Source organism: Tenebrio molitor, chromosome 8 (assembly GCF_963966145.1).
Source record: "Tenebrio molitor chromosome 8, icTenMoli1.1, whole genome shotgun sequence".
Classification (NCBI taxonomy): domain Eukaryota; kingdom Metazoa; phylum Arthropoda; class Insecta; order Coleoptera; family Tenebrionidae; genus Tenebrio; species Tenebrio molitor.
In genome coordinates, this window is record NC_091053.1 from 13,295,121 (window position 1) to 13,308,384 (window position 13,264).

Sequence of the window (13,264 nt, forward strand, 5' to 3'; positions counted from 1 at the left end):
AAAGAGAAATTGATTAAGAAATACCCATTGCCAGAGAGTGGAGGCGCTTTTGTGAGTGATTGGATTGCTGAATCACGTTTATGGCAGACAATCGAGTCACGGTAATGAACTGAATCAATTTGTAATTGAGCAGACAACAATAACAAACGGATGATGGCATATTAAGTGGTACCATTTTTAATCTAACCTTGGGAAGGATTGATTTTGGTTGTGTGACAAGTTTTGTGACAGAGGAGAGGCCCAAGGATATTTCCTATCTATTAAAGAACAAAAAAAAATAAACACATTTTGCAAATTTAAAAATCACTCAGACAACAAACCACTTTCCTTGTTTATCGAATAATTGTCAGAATAAATTTGCAAAATTATATTTGTCTGACAAGTGGGTTTAAAGAGAAAAGTACTCATCACGTGGTGTCTACAGTAATTGGTTGTCACATAAATCATAAGACCTCCCATGTACTTCTCGATCTGAACTCACTCTGTTTTTACAAAATCACAAACAATTTTATCTAGTGTGGAGCTATAATTCACGATGACATAATTTTCCAAGCATCCAGGATAAAATGGTTGTTTTTACGACGTAATGGTAATTGCACGGTAGGTAGTTCTTGGGAGAATAGTACCAACAATGAGCTATTAAAAAATACAACCCTCATAAAAATTAAATTACACTTCGTGCAACATATTCTTCAAATGTTTCGATTTGTTTAAATGGATGAAGAATAAAAGACGATTCAAATTGGAAGATTGTATTAAAAAAACGGTAAAATTGCCATTACTTTTTGCAAGATCCCCCAGAGCTTATTACCTCGCAGAAAGCTCCATAATTACTGTGATTTAACCTTTTTACGTAATGACTGTGAGCAAGAAACCAGAAATCAATAGTGGATAAATACAGCCGCTCGGCGTTCTCTATGCATTATCATAGCCGACAACGTAAAATAAAAAAGGAATGAGTTGTGTAACCATTCTTTGTCTGCGGCGGGAGCAGCACACGACCAACCGGTTTCCTTCGGCGCTTATTAAAACACGGCAAACAAAAGTTTCTGGATGAAAGCGGAGAATCAACAATGACCGAAATCAAAGAGGACGGTCACGTAGGTAATCGTCGACGAGTCGAGCAAACATATTAAGAGCGAATTTACATACGTGTTCCTCCACATCTTCCGTTGAGTCTGCTCGGACTAATATTTGACCTAGCTGGATCAAAGTTTGCTCAGCGTTGTGGCAAAATATTGATCTGACATAATTTGAACAAGAACAATGATAAAATACCACAGAAATTACAATAACAATTATTATTTTAAAATGTTTTTATTTGGGTTAATTTTGGGGTAGGCAACACACTATACAGACCACGCCAACTGCTTGTGACAATATTTTCTATTCAAATGAAAGTGCAAGTTGTAAAATGGTATATTAATAAAGAATACTCGATAAATAATAAATACAGTATAGAATGTACAAAGATTGGTTGATAAGAATCGATTCAACTTCTACAAAATTGTTCATGCAGAGTTGTGTACAACTTCTTTGCCTTGACAGGACCCAAGCCTGGACACTCTGACAGTTGATATTCAGACGCTTGAATGATCCCCTCGAGAGTCTTAAACCTTGCAATCAAGTTCATTGCATCTGTCTTGTTAACTGGTCTGATAGATGTCAACACTTGAAGCAACTACAACAAAATGTTGGTCAACAAGAATTAACAGTGGAAGACACAGACTCTGATGTATGGAGATGATTCTCCTCTTTCCATGATGTCTTCAGCCGGTTTGTTCTCATATATTTTGTATGTTTCTATTATTTTACCTGCCTCTTCAGGACTCCAAGCTAGAACCAGGGTCAAGTCTGCTAAAATACATATTCTTGTGAGATTTTTTAAAACATGGTAAGGGTCACTGATATCAACCTGTCAAAAGAAATTTATTATTCATAAATCTAATAGGTACTAGAAGGTGCTAATTAAAAAGAAATGTTACGAAAATTTATTGGGGCAAATTTAATACCTGCACTAGAAGGACTCTCAATTCATATGTTTTTCCCAATAATTTGAGCCTTTGGTGGATGTAGTCTGGGTTCAAATTGTGGTATCTCAATGATAAAAATAAGGCACAACTAGTCTTACCCATTTGGTAATCTGGGACTATGTCATCATACTCCCATGGTACATTACAAACAGATTTCAGTAAAGGGTTGCCCCTCTGTTTGGGGCTGACCAAAAGACAGTGAGTTTTGGAGCCTTTAGAGGTTTGGGGGTTGATCTCTTCATTCTCATTTGCTAAAAAAACAAATGTATTAATGACTTAAAAATAAAGTCTGTTACATTTTTTACATTCTTCCGGTGCAAATTCGCTTGCAAACTCTGCAGCCACGTTATCCAAAGACTCATCTAACATTTTTTTAAAATTGTATTTTAGGTTATCTTCACAGTTGTCACGACTACTGTCAAGTGCTACCAACCGTACAGCTCAAATTACAATTTTAAAAGCAGCTTTTCTGTGCTTGTGTAGCTCAAAATCTCTTGAAAACACACTCCTGAGCAGCACATTACGTCGACAATCTTCAGATGATTGATTTGCGATCGATTGGATTGAAAATATGAAACCGTTGCAGTCGTAAGGTTGCCCAGCATGTTTGAAACGTCAGTGATCTGTCAGTGTCAGCCGTGAGAAGGGTTAGTCTTGTGAAAATGGCACATATAGTGGGCCCCGCGGTGGTGAAGTACGCTTGCACCTGCGGCCTCCTCAAGCCAATCTCGACCCTCTACTTCTGCCGTTACTGCTGCCAGCTCCGGTGCGGCTTCTGCGTCTGTCACGAGGTAATAAACTCTGCAACATTGTGGGCCCCCTTGTCACTCAAAACCTCTAGGTGGACTCGCACTTTTGCGGCAAATGCTGCGAAAACCTGCCCTCGTCCGAGGCCCGCTTGAAGAAAAACAGGTGTGGCAACTGCTACATCTGTCCCAGTTGCCAACAGGAACTGTCAACCAGGATTGGCTCAAAAGGCCCCGCCAACCCCGAGGACCCCAAGTCGGCCCCCAAGAAGATGTACTACTTGTCGTGCTTGTACTGCCGCTGGAGCTCGCGCGACGTGGGGATGCCTGACCAGTCGGCTGCAACCGGGGGCTGGCCTGATCGCGACAACGTGCACGCGAACAGACTCCAGGAAATCATCGAGATGTACAGGGCGGTGGTTTTGGCGGAGAAACAGCAGAAGGAGAAGGACAAGAAGAAGCAAAGGGGGAAATATTTGAGCTACACTGTAATAATTTTTTTAAGAGGGGATTTGTCTATTTTAAAATTTTTTTAAACAGGACAGGACTGGGGTCACGGCGGCCGCGCTCCGCAAACGCATTGGGTTGCCAGCCGATATTCAACACTCTCTCTTGAAGGGCAAACCCAAAGAGCCTGAGCCAGCTCTTGCCAAGGAAGAAGTAGAAGATCTGCCTGAAGAGTTGCTAACAAAACCAATCAATCTGATGGAAGGTTTTGATTTTTTTTTCATTTATTTGTAACTATTTGTACAAAAAAAAATTGCAGTGACCACTATTGATCAACGTTTGCTCCAACCAGACCTTCAGCCCACTACTGTGGACATGTTGTTCCCAGTCCACAAGCAGCTCTCGATCAAGCGTTCGCTGCGTTGTCGCTCTTGCGAGCACAACGTCAGCAAACCCGAATACAATCCGAATTCGGTCAAGTTTAAAATCCAGCTTTTCACCTAGTAAGACTAAAAATCGCGCACACCTCAGTTTTAATCGATTTTTTTTAGTTATCACGTCCCTGAAATTCGTATCGTTACGGTGGAGCCCCTGAGAGCTGGGCGGAGCTCCGAACTCATCATAAAATTCACCAATCCCACTCAACATCAGACCACCATAACATTTCTTCCTCTAGATCTGTCAAGTGAAGTAATTGAAGACAGTTACAAGAAGGAAGAGACTGCTGAGAGTCTTTTAGCCTCTTTAAATCTTATAGAGGTAAGATTTGCGGTGTACTCATAGAGAAAGAAATTAAAGTCCCTAGATTTTCTAGGGACTTTAGAAAGAAATGTTTGTAAAATGCCCTCTGTCGTCGTTTCTAGAAACCGCCGTTGGTTTCACTCTCTAGTCAACCGAGCTCTCTCTTGAGTCTCTCTTCTCGACAACCCTCGATCACGATCAAGCCCAGAGACATAGTCCAGGAGGTGAATGCAGACGTGGGGATTCCCTCCAGTAAGGTTATTTTGCCGCCGCGAGATGACGCCGCTGAGTACGACGATTCGGGGGATACTCACAACATTCAAGATGATCCAAAGTAAATTCTTGAATCTTGACGTCATGTCAATTTTAACATATGATTTGTTTTAGACTTGTCGTGTGGAGGAAGTCGAATAAAGCTTTTGTTAAGTTATTGGTGACCCCCAAAGAAAACTTAGAGCTCAACGCTGAAGTAGTGGTGGGGTTCACGATGCAACACATTTACACAAATACTATTAGCACAACTGTGGAGAATAAGGAACCGGATAAGAGGAACCATAACGTTAGGGTTTTTCTCACCTTGGGGAATTTGGTGGGGTCGGAGTAGTGATTTAAATAAATTTGTGCTGCATATTATTAATTTGTCTAATGCTCTAATAATCCAATTATATTAATTTATTTTAGTTACGCTTTAGAATTGAGTTGGTGGTAACGTTTTCTATGTTTGCTTGAGTTTATTTTGTATTTTTGATCAACAATAAATAAATAATGGACAATTTTTGAAGTGAAACTTTTTATGGGAGGGTCTTGAAATTCTGATCGGCAACCTTTTTGTGTGACGAAAAGTGGTGGGGGTAAACACTGTCTCGCACAACGGTTGCGCCAATATTTCCATCTCACTTAATAGTGGAGTAAAATCACATATCTAGCTCGCTTATTTCTGAGGGTAGGTGATTCCAAGGTATAACTAAATGAGACCTATACTATCTTGTAGAGGACATTTTGGGGCATAAGGAATGGCCATTTACAAATTTTTTTAATAGGACGGAACTTTGAAAACGGCCTTTATACGTAGTTGAGGTGTAGTCCGAAAAACTACGTTTCTCGTAACATTTAACGTTGTGTTAATTCAACCATTGAAGCTATAATTATGATTTTCTGTATATTTGTAGTAAAAAGTACAGCGCTTCCAATAGTGAATCGTAAATTTCGCAAATATCGATAGTTTTGAAAAAAATAATTAATAAATTTAGATTAATCAAAAATGCGCATCGTAAACTTCACTCTGCTGGGACCTATGTGAAATGTTGAAAATTTCGATACACATACAGCGAGTCAAATGTAACTAAGATATTGTAAAAGTTTTAAAAAAAAGAATTAAGTCAGTAGCCCGTATACTTTTTGAGAAAATAATTTTTGAAGTGAAACTTTTTATGGGGGGGGGTTTGAAATTCTGATCGGCAACCTTTTTGTGTGACGAAAAGTGGTGGGGGTAAACACTGTCTCGCACAACGGTTGCGCCAATATTTCCATCTCACTTAATTTGGAGTCTAATTAATTATGTAAATTATAATAATCTGTTTAAGACGATACAAACATCCCTTAAAATTGTGTATACATACTTCTGTCTTTGTCACACTCACGGCATTTGTCGATAATGTCCTCTCTTTTAATTAAAAATGAACAATGAGTTACGCATTTTGATAGATATTGTTTAGTGTTATCGTTAAAATATACAATTTTGTTGTAAATATGCTTAAGTCAGGCGCAGAAAGAACAAGAGCGTGGCGTGAGAGAAAACGTACGAGTGAAGTGAAAACGGTGTAAATAATAAAGACAATGAACCAGCAACTAGCATCTCGGCTCAGCCACCGCCTCTTGCATCTATCAGTCATAATTTACAATATTCTGATTTTCCTGTAATACAAAAGTTTCACTTCTATCGTGCGTCTTTACGACACACTCTTTTTTTTGTTGCTTTGGTAAAATAAGCATAAAAACAAAATCAAATGTCACAAGATCATGTATTTGGGTGTCTTATCAATAAAACAAAACCTGTTAATTCATATTATTTATAATATAAAAAACCCCCAGCGGAGCATTGTTTACAATCTACGACCGCGACGACCACCCTTCCTGCGAGTCGAGTCAGATGGAATAGGCGTAACATCCTCAATACGTCCAATCTTCATGTTAGACCTGGCCAAGGCTCTGAGAGCACTCTGTGCCCCAGGTCCCGGAGTCTTAGTTTTGTTCCCGCCAGTGGCTCTCAATTTAATGTGGAGCGCAGTGATCCCCAAAGACTTGCACTTTTCTGCAACATCCTACCCCGAAAGTGCACATTTGAACCGCAACGACATAACCTCACTTACTTGAGCTGCCAACATAGCGGCGTAGGGCGAAGCCTCGTCTCTGTCGGCTTTGACTTTCATGCCTCCCGTCACTCGTGAGATGGTTTCTCGTCCGGACAAGTCCGTAACGTGGACGAAGGTGTCGTTGAAGCTGGCGAAGATGTGGGCTACTCCGAACACGATTTCGCCTTCGCGTACTTGGGGGCCAAGAGACACTTGGACCTCCTCTTTCTGTACTTTACCTTTCCTGGGTGCCATCCTAGCCTAAAACACGAGAAATACTTGCGGTTTTGTGTCGTGCAGAGGGAGTCTGTGTCAGAAATGTCAACACGGGTTGTGGTATTGTTGACATTTTCCGTCACCATCCTAATTTTAATTACGATCAAATTCAACAATACGTGCGGATTCTTGTAAAGGAAGCACTAATAAAGATTTGGGCACTCGTAGTTTTTGCGTCGGTAGCGTAATTATAGGAAAATATTTAACTGAAAATTGTATCTTCGACTTACTGTGTGTTTAACACGGAGGAAACGTTGTAGAGGGAGCTGCGAACGGCGAGCGGTGACAATTTGAATTGAGGGGCCAACTTTAAGCAACGAAAATTACTACAAGGTGGAAAACTTACTATTGTTTTGTGTGCAGCGGCGGCTCGTCAATATCTAATTTACTTTCAACGACGCAAATTAACGAAATTATAATGTAACAACCCCTCATGGTTATTCTAATAATAAAAAAACTACTTTAGATAGGGTTAATTAGTTTGTTAATTAATGTGATAAAATCATAACAACAGGAGGCAAGAAGCGTTCATTTAAATTTATCCTCAAAGTAGGTGTTGAAGAGTCGATTGTGAGCGCACTATACTATACGGGTTACGGATCAGCTGTTTAAATTTTACGTTTCTACACGAGTGGTGCGTTCTCAATCGACTCTTCAACGCCAACTTTGAGGATAAATTTAAATGAACGCACAATATAATCGTGTCAAAAATAAATTACTCCCTAGGGTTTAGGGATATTCGATCCTAGGTTGCCATAAATTTGGTTTGGTTGGAGGCTAAGTATGTGGTTTCTGGTGACATGGTGACAAACAAAAGATATCATAACCATATCAAAAATGTAAGGCAGCGAATTCCTTGTCTCCGTCCACTGATAGATTGCACTTTTTTAAATATCCTTAGATAACAAAATCCCCAAACCATAACATTAAAATATTATCAAAGTATCGTAGATTGTGTTGGTAATACCTTGAAACATTCGCGCCACTGATTCTCATTGGTTCTTATAAAACCCACGCGAAAAAGAAATTATATGACATTTCAAATTTGAAACTGTCAGTGCTCTCAAGTGGTTTAAGCATTTAGATTTGCGATTTTTCATCTTTAGAGCTATGTTTTGCGTTCCTCTGGTTTTAAAAGTTATTAGTTTTGATCGTGCTGCTGTTTTGATCTGTTCCGTTGCGATTTTTGTTGATTTTTTTGAATTCGTGAAGTGAGTGCGTGCCTCAAGAATCTAGCATAATGAACACTTTAAGTGACATTACAAACATCGAAAATGATTCAGAAGTAATTTTTGTTCATGCATTAAATAAATCTTTTGTTTGTGTTTAGCCATTTCCGAAAAAAGCTGAATATTTTAATTTCAGTAGCCAGCTTTTTTCGGAAATTAGAAAATGAATTGTGCCTTACATTTTTAATTCCGTCGGGCACATTATCACTCGTGAAATACTCTGTATTAATAAAACCCAATATATTACTCCTACTATACTGAAGTTTTCTTTCGTCTTTCCTAAATGCAAACATGCAGAATAATAATAAAACATCACGTGTAAACCTGCTCTTTCCATTTTTTAAATTTCGCGCCGAATCTATTTGTTGTAGCGTAGAGCGAACACTTTTAGTAACATTTATGTCAAGCAATCTATGAGTGGACATTTTAACAGTTGCAAATGGGTAATTTCTCGCTAAGTGATAGATGTTTTTTGGTTTCACAATCAATTTTGCTTTCTGCAGCATATTTAGTTGGCCTTAATCTCTCAATTCATAGTAACCAACCTTAGGCATTAAAAATTACTTTTGAAAATTCTAGTTACACAACATGGAAAACGTTATTTCCCTAAAAGTTCGAATTCTAGGGAGTAATTTATTTTTGACACGATTATATATTTTGTTTACTATTGATGTGTCTGTGGCGTAGAATGTGCATGGACAGGGTTAATTTATCTATGACCTGACCTAACCAACATAATGCGATTTAGCAATGCTCAATCCAACCTGTACGGTGTTTACCTGCATGTCACTATTTACAAAACATAACTACAGAGCCAAAAAATTTAATTATTTGACCTTGAGAGGAAAATCCAACGTGAATGGACTTTACTACGGGGTCATTATACAGCATGTCCCCAAAAAAGAAGACGAGTCCATAACTCCGTTATTTATCGGAAGATTTTAATTATCTGTACACGAAATTAAATGGTTGTTAATAGGCTATAAAATGGCATAATAAATTCAAGTAGGTATAGCCCCATGGGCTTCAAGGGTAAACTGTCAAAATATTTTTTTTCAAATGGAATTAAGTACATATTTTTTTTTTTAGTAATTCTGATAGAAATTTTTATTCTGAAAACAACAATGTATTAAGCCTGTTTGACACGATGCTAAATTTATGAGAAAATTTACTAGTAAATGAGAGAGGACCAATGAACAAAGACAGACTATGACCCTGATCGTTCATTGGTCCTGTCGAGGGTCTCTCTCATTTTCTAACAAATTTACTACGAAATTTAGCATCGTGTCAAACAAGCTTTACAAGTATACACTTAAATACCAAAAATTCACAAAAAAAAATATATAAAAAAACGCTACTATCGTCTATGTTCCATTTTGCGCTAAACATTGGCGGCATAATCTGCGCAATCCCACATGTTATTATTTGTCATTTGTTTTTCCAGCTACCTTAATTTGGTTATTGTATTGTAACGCAATGCATTTTGATAGCTTTTCGCTTGGTGCTCGTCATTTGTTTCAAAAGTTAGTGTTATTTTTTTAATGATAACTAAATGATTGTGCCATCGTAGGTGGCTGTGCGCTAGGCTTTAGGTGCGCCGCTACGCCCATTAGTTGTTACAAACATTTATAAAGACCCCATATTAACAACACACACAACACAGATTATACCCCAGATTGTTGAAATAAACTGGCTACAGATATTTTCTTCCACCCTTTCTCTCAAATCTTCGACAATTTCATCAGATGCTGGTGGCCGTCCTTATGATTTACCCTTGCTAACGATTCCAGTTGTTAAAAACCTGTTCACAATTCGCCCAATATGAGTTAACAAAGAATCATTCTGAATGTTGACCTGATATTTTGCCCGGAATTCATTTTTAAAATCACATAATAAATACATATATCCATGCACCATTAATAAGAAACAAAAAATGAACCTGTTCTGTTCAATAGAATAAACCATTGTCAAGATTATTAAGCTAAAATAAAACATTAAAACCTAGACTCATAAACTTTGGCAGTCTGTTTACGTTTAAAATCGGACCTATATAATTCGCAATTTGTATTGAAAAACAAAGGTTTTTGCTTTTTTTTTTAGCCGTATTGCGCAAACAAAACGTCAGTGTCAGAAGTGACCGTCAATAACGAATTAAAATTGGGCATTGCTTTCAAAAAGGCGGCACAATAATATTTTTATCCGAAGCTGGCTTGACTGGACATGTGGACAATCATTTACATAGGGTCATTATAAATGATTGTAGTCGAAGCAAGCCATGCCCATGTTATGAAATTTTTGCCTCTCTGTACAAACATAACTCTAATATGGCGTGAACTGTCAATAGTGATACGAGTATATGTATGTATTTGAGAATTTTTTTTATTTTTCTTTTGTTAATAAATAAGGCCGTAACAGTTTTGTTAGTTTTCTGATATTAACTGTTAATTTACCTATAAATTTTTTTCACTAAATGAATCTGTACCTGCCAGAGCATCAAACCCTGGTGGCATATTTACAAATTTTGACTTGGTTGGCTAAATAATTCGCTTTATTATTTAAATGCAAACTAGACGCCTGATTTATGGCAAAATGGTATAATTTGCCAACAAAAGGATTATTCAATAGTAGCCGATCGTTTTAAACCTTTTTGCCATAAAATTGACAGTTTCCATTGTCACCTAAATTTACGACAGCACAAGTAACAGGTCATAAATAAAAATGATTTTCAAAGTTAAAATGTAAAATTGTCTAATTCAAAATCTAATTGGTGTTTTTTTCCGCTGATTTCGTAAATAATTAGAGGAAGTGAAGTTGGATAGGTCAGTATAAAAATCAAAATTTGACTTTTTGGTTGAAATTTATTTTATATTTTTTTTGGCTTTGTTTGTAAGTGAAAAATTATCAAAAAATTATGAAATGTACCTTACCAGTGCTTCGTAAATATTTAAAAAATGGTAAAATGTGTTAATTTTAGGTTTGGGGGGTTTATTTATACAAATTTGGGGTGGTGACCTTGCAAGCTATAAAGTTGCGTTTGAATTTGAAATTCGAGCACTGACAGATTGACATTTGACATATTTAGTGCTAAATTGAATACCGACATAATTTTGTTTAAGTAATATTTATTATGTTAATGATTCAAAAATATGTTTCATTACAAAAGGCAGCACAAAAAATATTGTATGGTACTCTTGTGAAAACTCCATTGCTTTACTCACTCATATGCAGCGCTCGACTGCGTCTCGCGCCATATTACCGTTCGTAAAGCAATGGATCGTTTTCAACACTTGTAACATAAATAACTATTATGACAATGTAAACCATACAACTAATACCATACTTAAGTGATCTAACAAAGGAATTTTTAGTTTCAAGTCTTTTTTCTGTAACTGTTAAACATGCCATATACCATTAAAAAAAGATAGTACTAATTTTTTATTATTTTTTTCGGTATCTATGAATAGTACTTACAATATGTGCTAAAAAATTTATCCGACCTTTTTGACACACCCGATATACAGGGTGTCTCAAAATTCGCCAATTTTGAATTCAGAGCATTCTAGGAGATTACTTCAGTAGTCCAAATGTAGAAATTTAAAAAAAATCGGGACTCTCGCCACAAAGATACATTGAAGGTGCACTTTTTGAACTGCGTTTTCTTCAAGTACAGGCTGAACAGTTCAGTGTTTATTATTATTTGTGGTGTAAATGATTGTGGAAAATAATAACGCAAAACAATTTTTTGAAGAATAGCTTTACTTTGGCGTAAAAAAATCTTAAATTTTTGTAATTTTTCTTAAAAATGGAACGGAAACGTAGCTATAATATTATTTTGTCACAGTGGATATGAGGGCTGCTATGTTTTGAACAAAATTAAGGTGCTTATATCTTCTTCAGGAAAAGCGAATTTTTTTTTTTAAGTATTTTTCGAGCTCCACTGGGTCCTTCCCTACCACGCTCTGAATTCGGAATTCGCGAATTCTGAGACACCTCTAGGTATTAAAAAATTTGCAGAGAAAGCCACTGCAAATTTACTACATATCTCTACATATCTCTAAAATCCGCAGGGTCAATGTCAACAGATCATTCAACTTTAAGGAGTTTGCACCCTTACCAACCCAAATTTCTATAAATAAACTCCCCTAACCTAAAATTAACAGATTATAGCATTTTTTTAAATATTCACAAAGCATCTTTGTTTTATAACATTGGAGACATAATTGTTTTTCAGTAGTAATTGATTTGCCAAAATTAGTTTATTTTTCTTGCCTTAGATTTCTCGTTTGTCTTTTGCAGCACTAGAGTTTTCTCGTTTCCATTTTCCATTACCGCACTGTAATCGTCAAAGTAAAATGTCAATTATTTACAACAATGGCAGCACAATAACCTTATTCTAATGTGTATCTAATTTCATGACTCTTCATGATTATTCTATCTACCGGGTGATCAAGAAGGACTGTTTAAGTTGGCATTACAATTAAGAAAATTTTTTAATTCGGTTATTTATAACTCTGCAACCGGATATGTTTTGTTGGTTTATTTGACAAATATCTGATGTAGGTATAGCATTAACAACGACAAGCCATCAACAACCGAAAGTTACTCCTGTTATACGATTTAAAATACAATTCAGTGTTACCAACTTAAACAGTCCTTCTTGATCACCCCGTATAATCTATTCATTTTGATTGTGACCACTCCCTAGTAACTTTTCAGTTGCTAGGTTATTGATAGGGAATTTTAGATAACGCTAAATCCAGTCGTAGTTGGCAACTCTCGGAGGCGCCATTTTGACAGAAACGTCACGCTCACAGAAGACAGAAGGGAGAACGACTGCGCAAACGTTTTTCAACGTACACTGTGCGCATATCTATAAAATTGAGTTTTGGTACAAAATTTTACAATTCAAAAAGAAAATGCCACGTCGTCTTCTCAAAGTTGGGACCAAACGGTTAATATTGACTCGTTTCGAGACATTTATTGAAGCCAACGGGAAAACAACTCACAAAAATGAACATCACCAATAAAGTTAACTCTATTTGTGCTTTTTTGTTGTACATTTTGGCTAGTAAGTGTTCTAGTTTGATATCTTCTGCCTTTTCATCCCCTGTAAATCGTTTTTTTGAACTTTCTGTCTGATTAGTTTTTATCTGAAAATATTTGTATTAATCAATGCTAATTGAAAGTTCTGATTACCTCTATACCAGGCATTTTTCGCGTTTGTCTTACTGCCAAATTACCATTTCCTTCGTTCTTCATTAATATCGAGAATTGCATGAGGTGATTTCGAAGTTTTTACGTTAAATAATCTGTACCTGGATATAACTCCACTTTTCAACAGACGTGATCACAGAATCAGACAGACGTTTTTAGTTTCTCCTACTTCAAATATTGATTTCTGTTATTAATATTGATAAATACATAAAAATCATTGCTTTACT

At 36.7% G+C, this 13,264-nt stretch overlaps 3 protein-coding genes and 1 long non-coding RNA gene across 6 annotated transcripts in view; 1 reads left to right on the forward strand and 3 right to left on the reverse strand.

Annotated features, from left to right (window-relative positions):
* Positions 1–1,403: 1,403 nt before the first annotated feature.
* On the reverse strand, positions 1,404–2,591 carry Ercc1 (DNA excision repair protein Ercc1). Of its 3 annotated transcripts, XM_069056258.1 has the most exons (5): positions 2,330–2,591; positions 2,132–2,284; positions 2,013–2,077; positions 1,730–1,915; positions 1,404–1,681 (listed from the first exon to the last, which is right to left on the reverse strand). In XM_069056258.1, the coding sequence occupies exons 1-5, from the start codon at positions 2,400–2,402 to the stop codon at positions 1,493–1,495; spliced, it is 666 nt and encodes a 221-aa protein (XP_068912359.1). In that variant the 5' UTR covers positions 2,403–2,591; the 3' UTR covers positions 1,404–1,492. The 3 variants fall into 3 exon arrangements, with proteins under 3 accessions (XP_068912359.1, XP_068912358.1, XP_068912357.1); XM_069056257.1 differs by having other exon boundaries at positions 2,013–2,284; positions 2,339–2,589; XM_069056256.1 differs by having other exon boundaries at positions 2,013–2,284; positions 2,330–2,589.
* A 49-nt stretch (positions 2,592–2,640) lies between these two features.
* Positions 2,641–4,742, forward strand: DCTN4-p62 (dynactin subunit 4). Its single transcript, XM_069056253.1, has 7 exons — positions 2,641–2,824; positions 2,875–3,267; positions 3,320–3,491; positions 3,546–3,729; positions 3,778–3,985; positions 4,090–4,301; positions 4,355–4,742. Exons 1-7 carry the CDS (start codon positions 2,696–2,698, stop codon positions 4,569–4,571), a joined length of 1,515 nt encoding a protein of 504 aa, XP_068912354.1. The 5' UTR covers positions 2,641–2,695; the 3' UTR covers positions 4,572–4,742.
* Positions 4,595–13,264, reverse strand: part of LOC138136954 (uncharacterized) — a 129,795-nt gene continuing 121,125 nt past the window's right edge. The window contains exon 2 of the long non-coding RNA XR_011161517.1: positions 4,595–5,106. This is a non-coding gene — a long non-coding RNA (uncharacterized lncRNA). The remainder of the gene's footprint in view (positions 5,107–13,264) is intronic.
* Positions 5,972–6,973, reverse strand: LOC138136952 (small ribosomal subunit protein uS11A). The gene is made up of 3 exons (XM_069056259.1): positions 6,825–6,973; positions 6,337–6,579; positions 5,972–6,288 (listed from the first exon to the last, which is right to left on the reverse strand). The coding sequence occupies exons 2-3, from the start codon at positions 6,571–6,573 to the stop codon at positions 6,070–6,072; spliced, it is 456 nt and encodes a 151-aa protein (XP_068912360.1). The 5' UTR covers positions 6,574–6,579; positions 6,825–6,973; the 3' UTR covers positions 5,972–6,069.

Coding starts and splice junctions, on each gene's coding strand:
- LOC138136952 (XM_069056259.1), bottom strand. CDS start 6,573: ATGGCACCCAGGAAAGGTAAAGTACAGAAAGAGGAGGTCCAAGTGTCT. Junction 6,289..6,336: donor CCGCTATGTTGGCAGCTCAA/GTAAGTGAGGTT, acceptor CTTTCGGGGTAG/GATGTTGCAGAAAAGTGCAA.
- DCTN4-p62 (XM_069056253.1), top strand. CDS start 2,696: ATGGCACATATAGTGGGCCCCGCGGTGGTGAAGTACGCTTGCACCTGC. Junction 2,825..2,874: donor GCTTCTGCGTCTGTCACGAG/GTAATAAACTCT, acceptor CAAAACCTCTAG/GTGGACTCGCACTTTTGCGG. Junction 3,986..4,089: donor CCTCTTTAAATCTTATAGAG/GTAAGATTTGCG, acceptor CGTCGTTTCTAG/AAACCGCCGTTGGTTTCACT.
- Ercc1 (XM_069056256.1), bottom strand. CDS start 2,402: ATGTTAGATGAGTCTTTGGATAACGTGGCTGCAGAGTTTGCAAGCGAA. Junction 2,285..2,329: donor ACCGGAAGAATGTAAAAAAT/GTAACAGACTTT, acceptor TTGTTTTTTTAG/CAAATGAGAATGAAGAGATC. Junction 1,682..1,729: donor AATCATCTCCATACATCAGA/GTCTGTGTCTTC, acceptor ATTTTGTTGTAG/TTGCTTCAAGTGTTGACATC.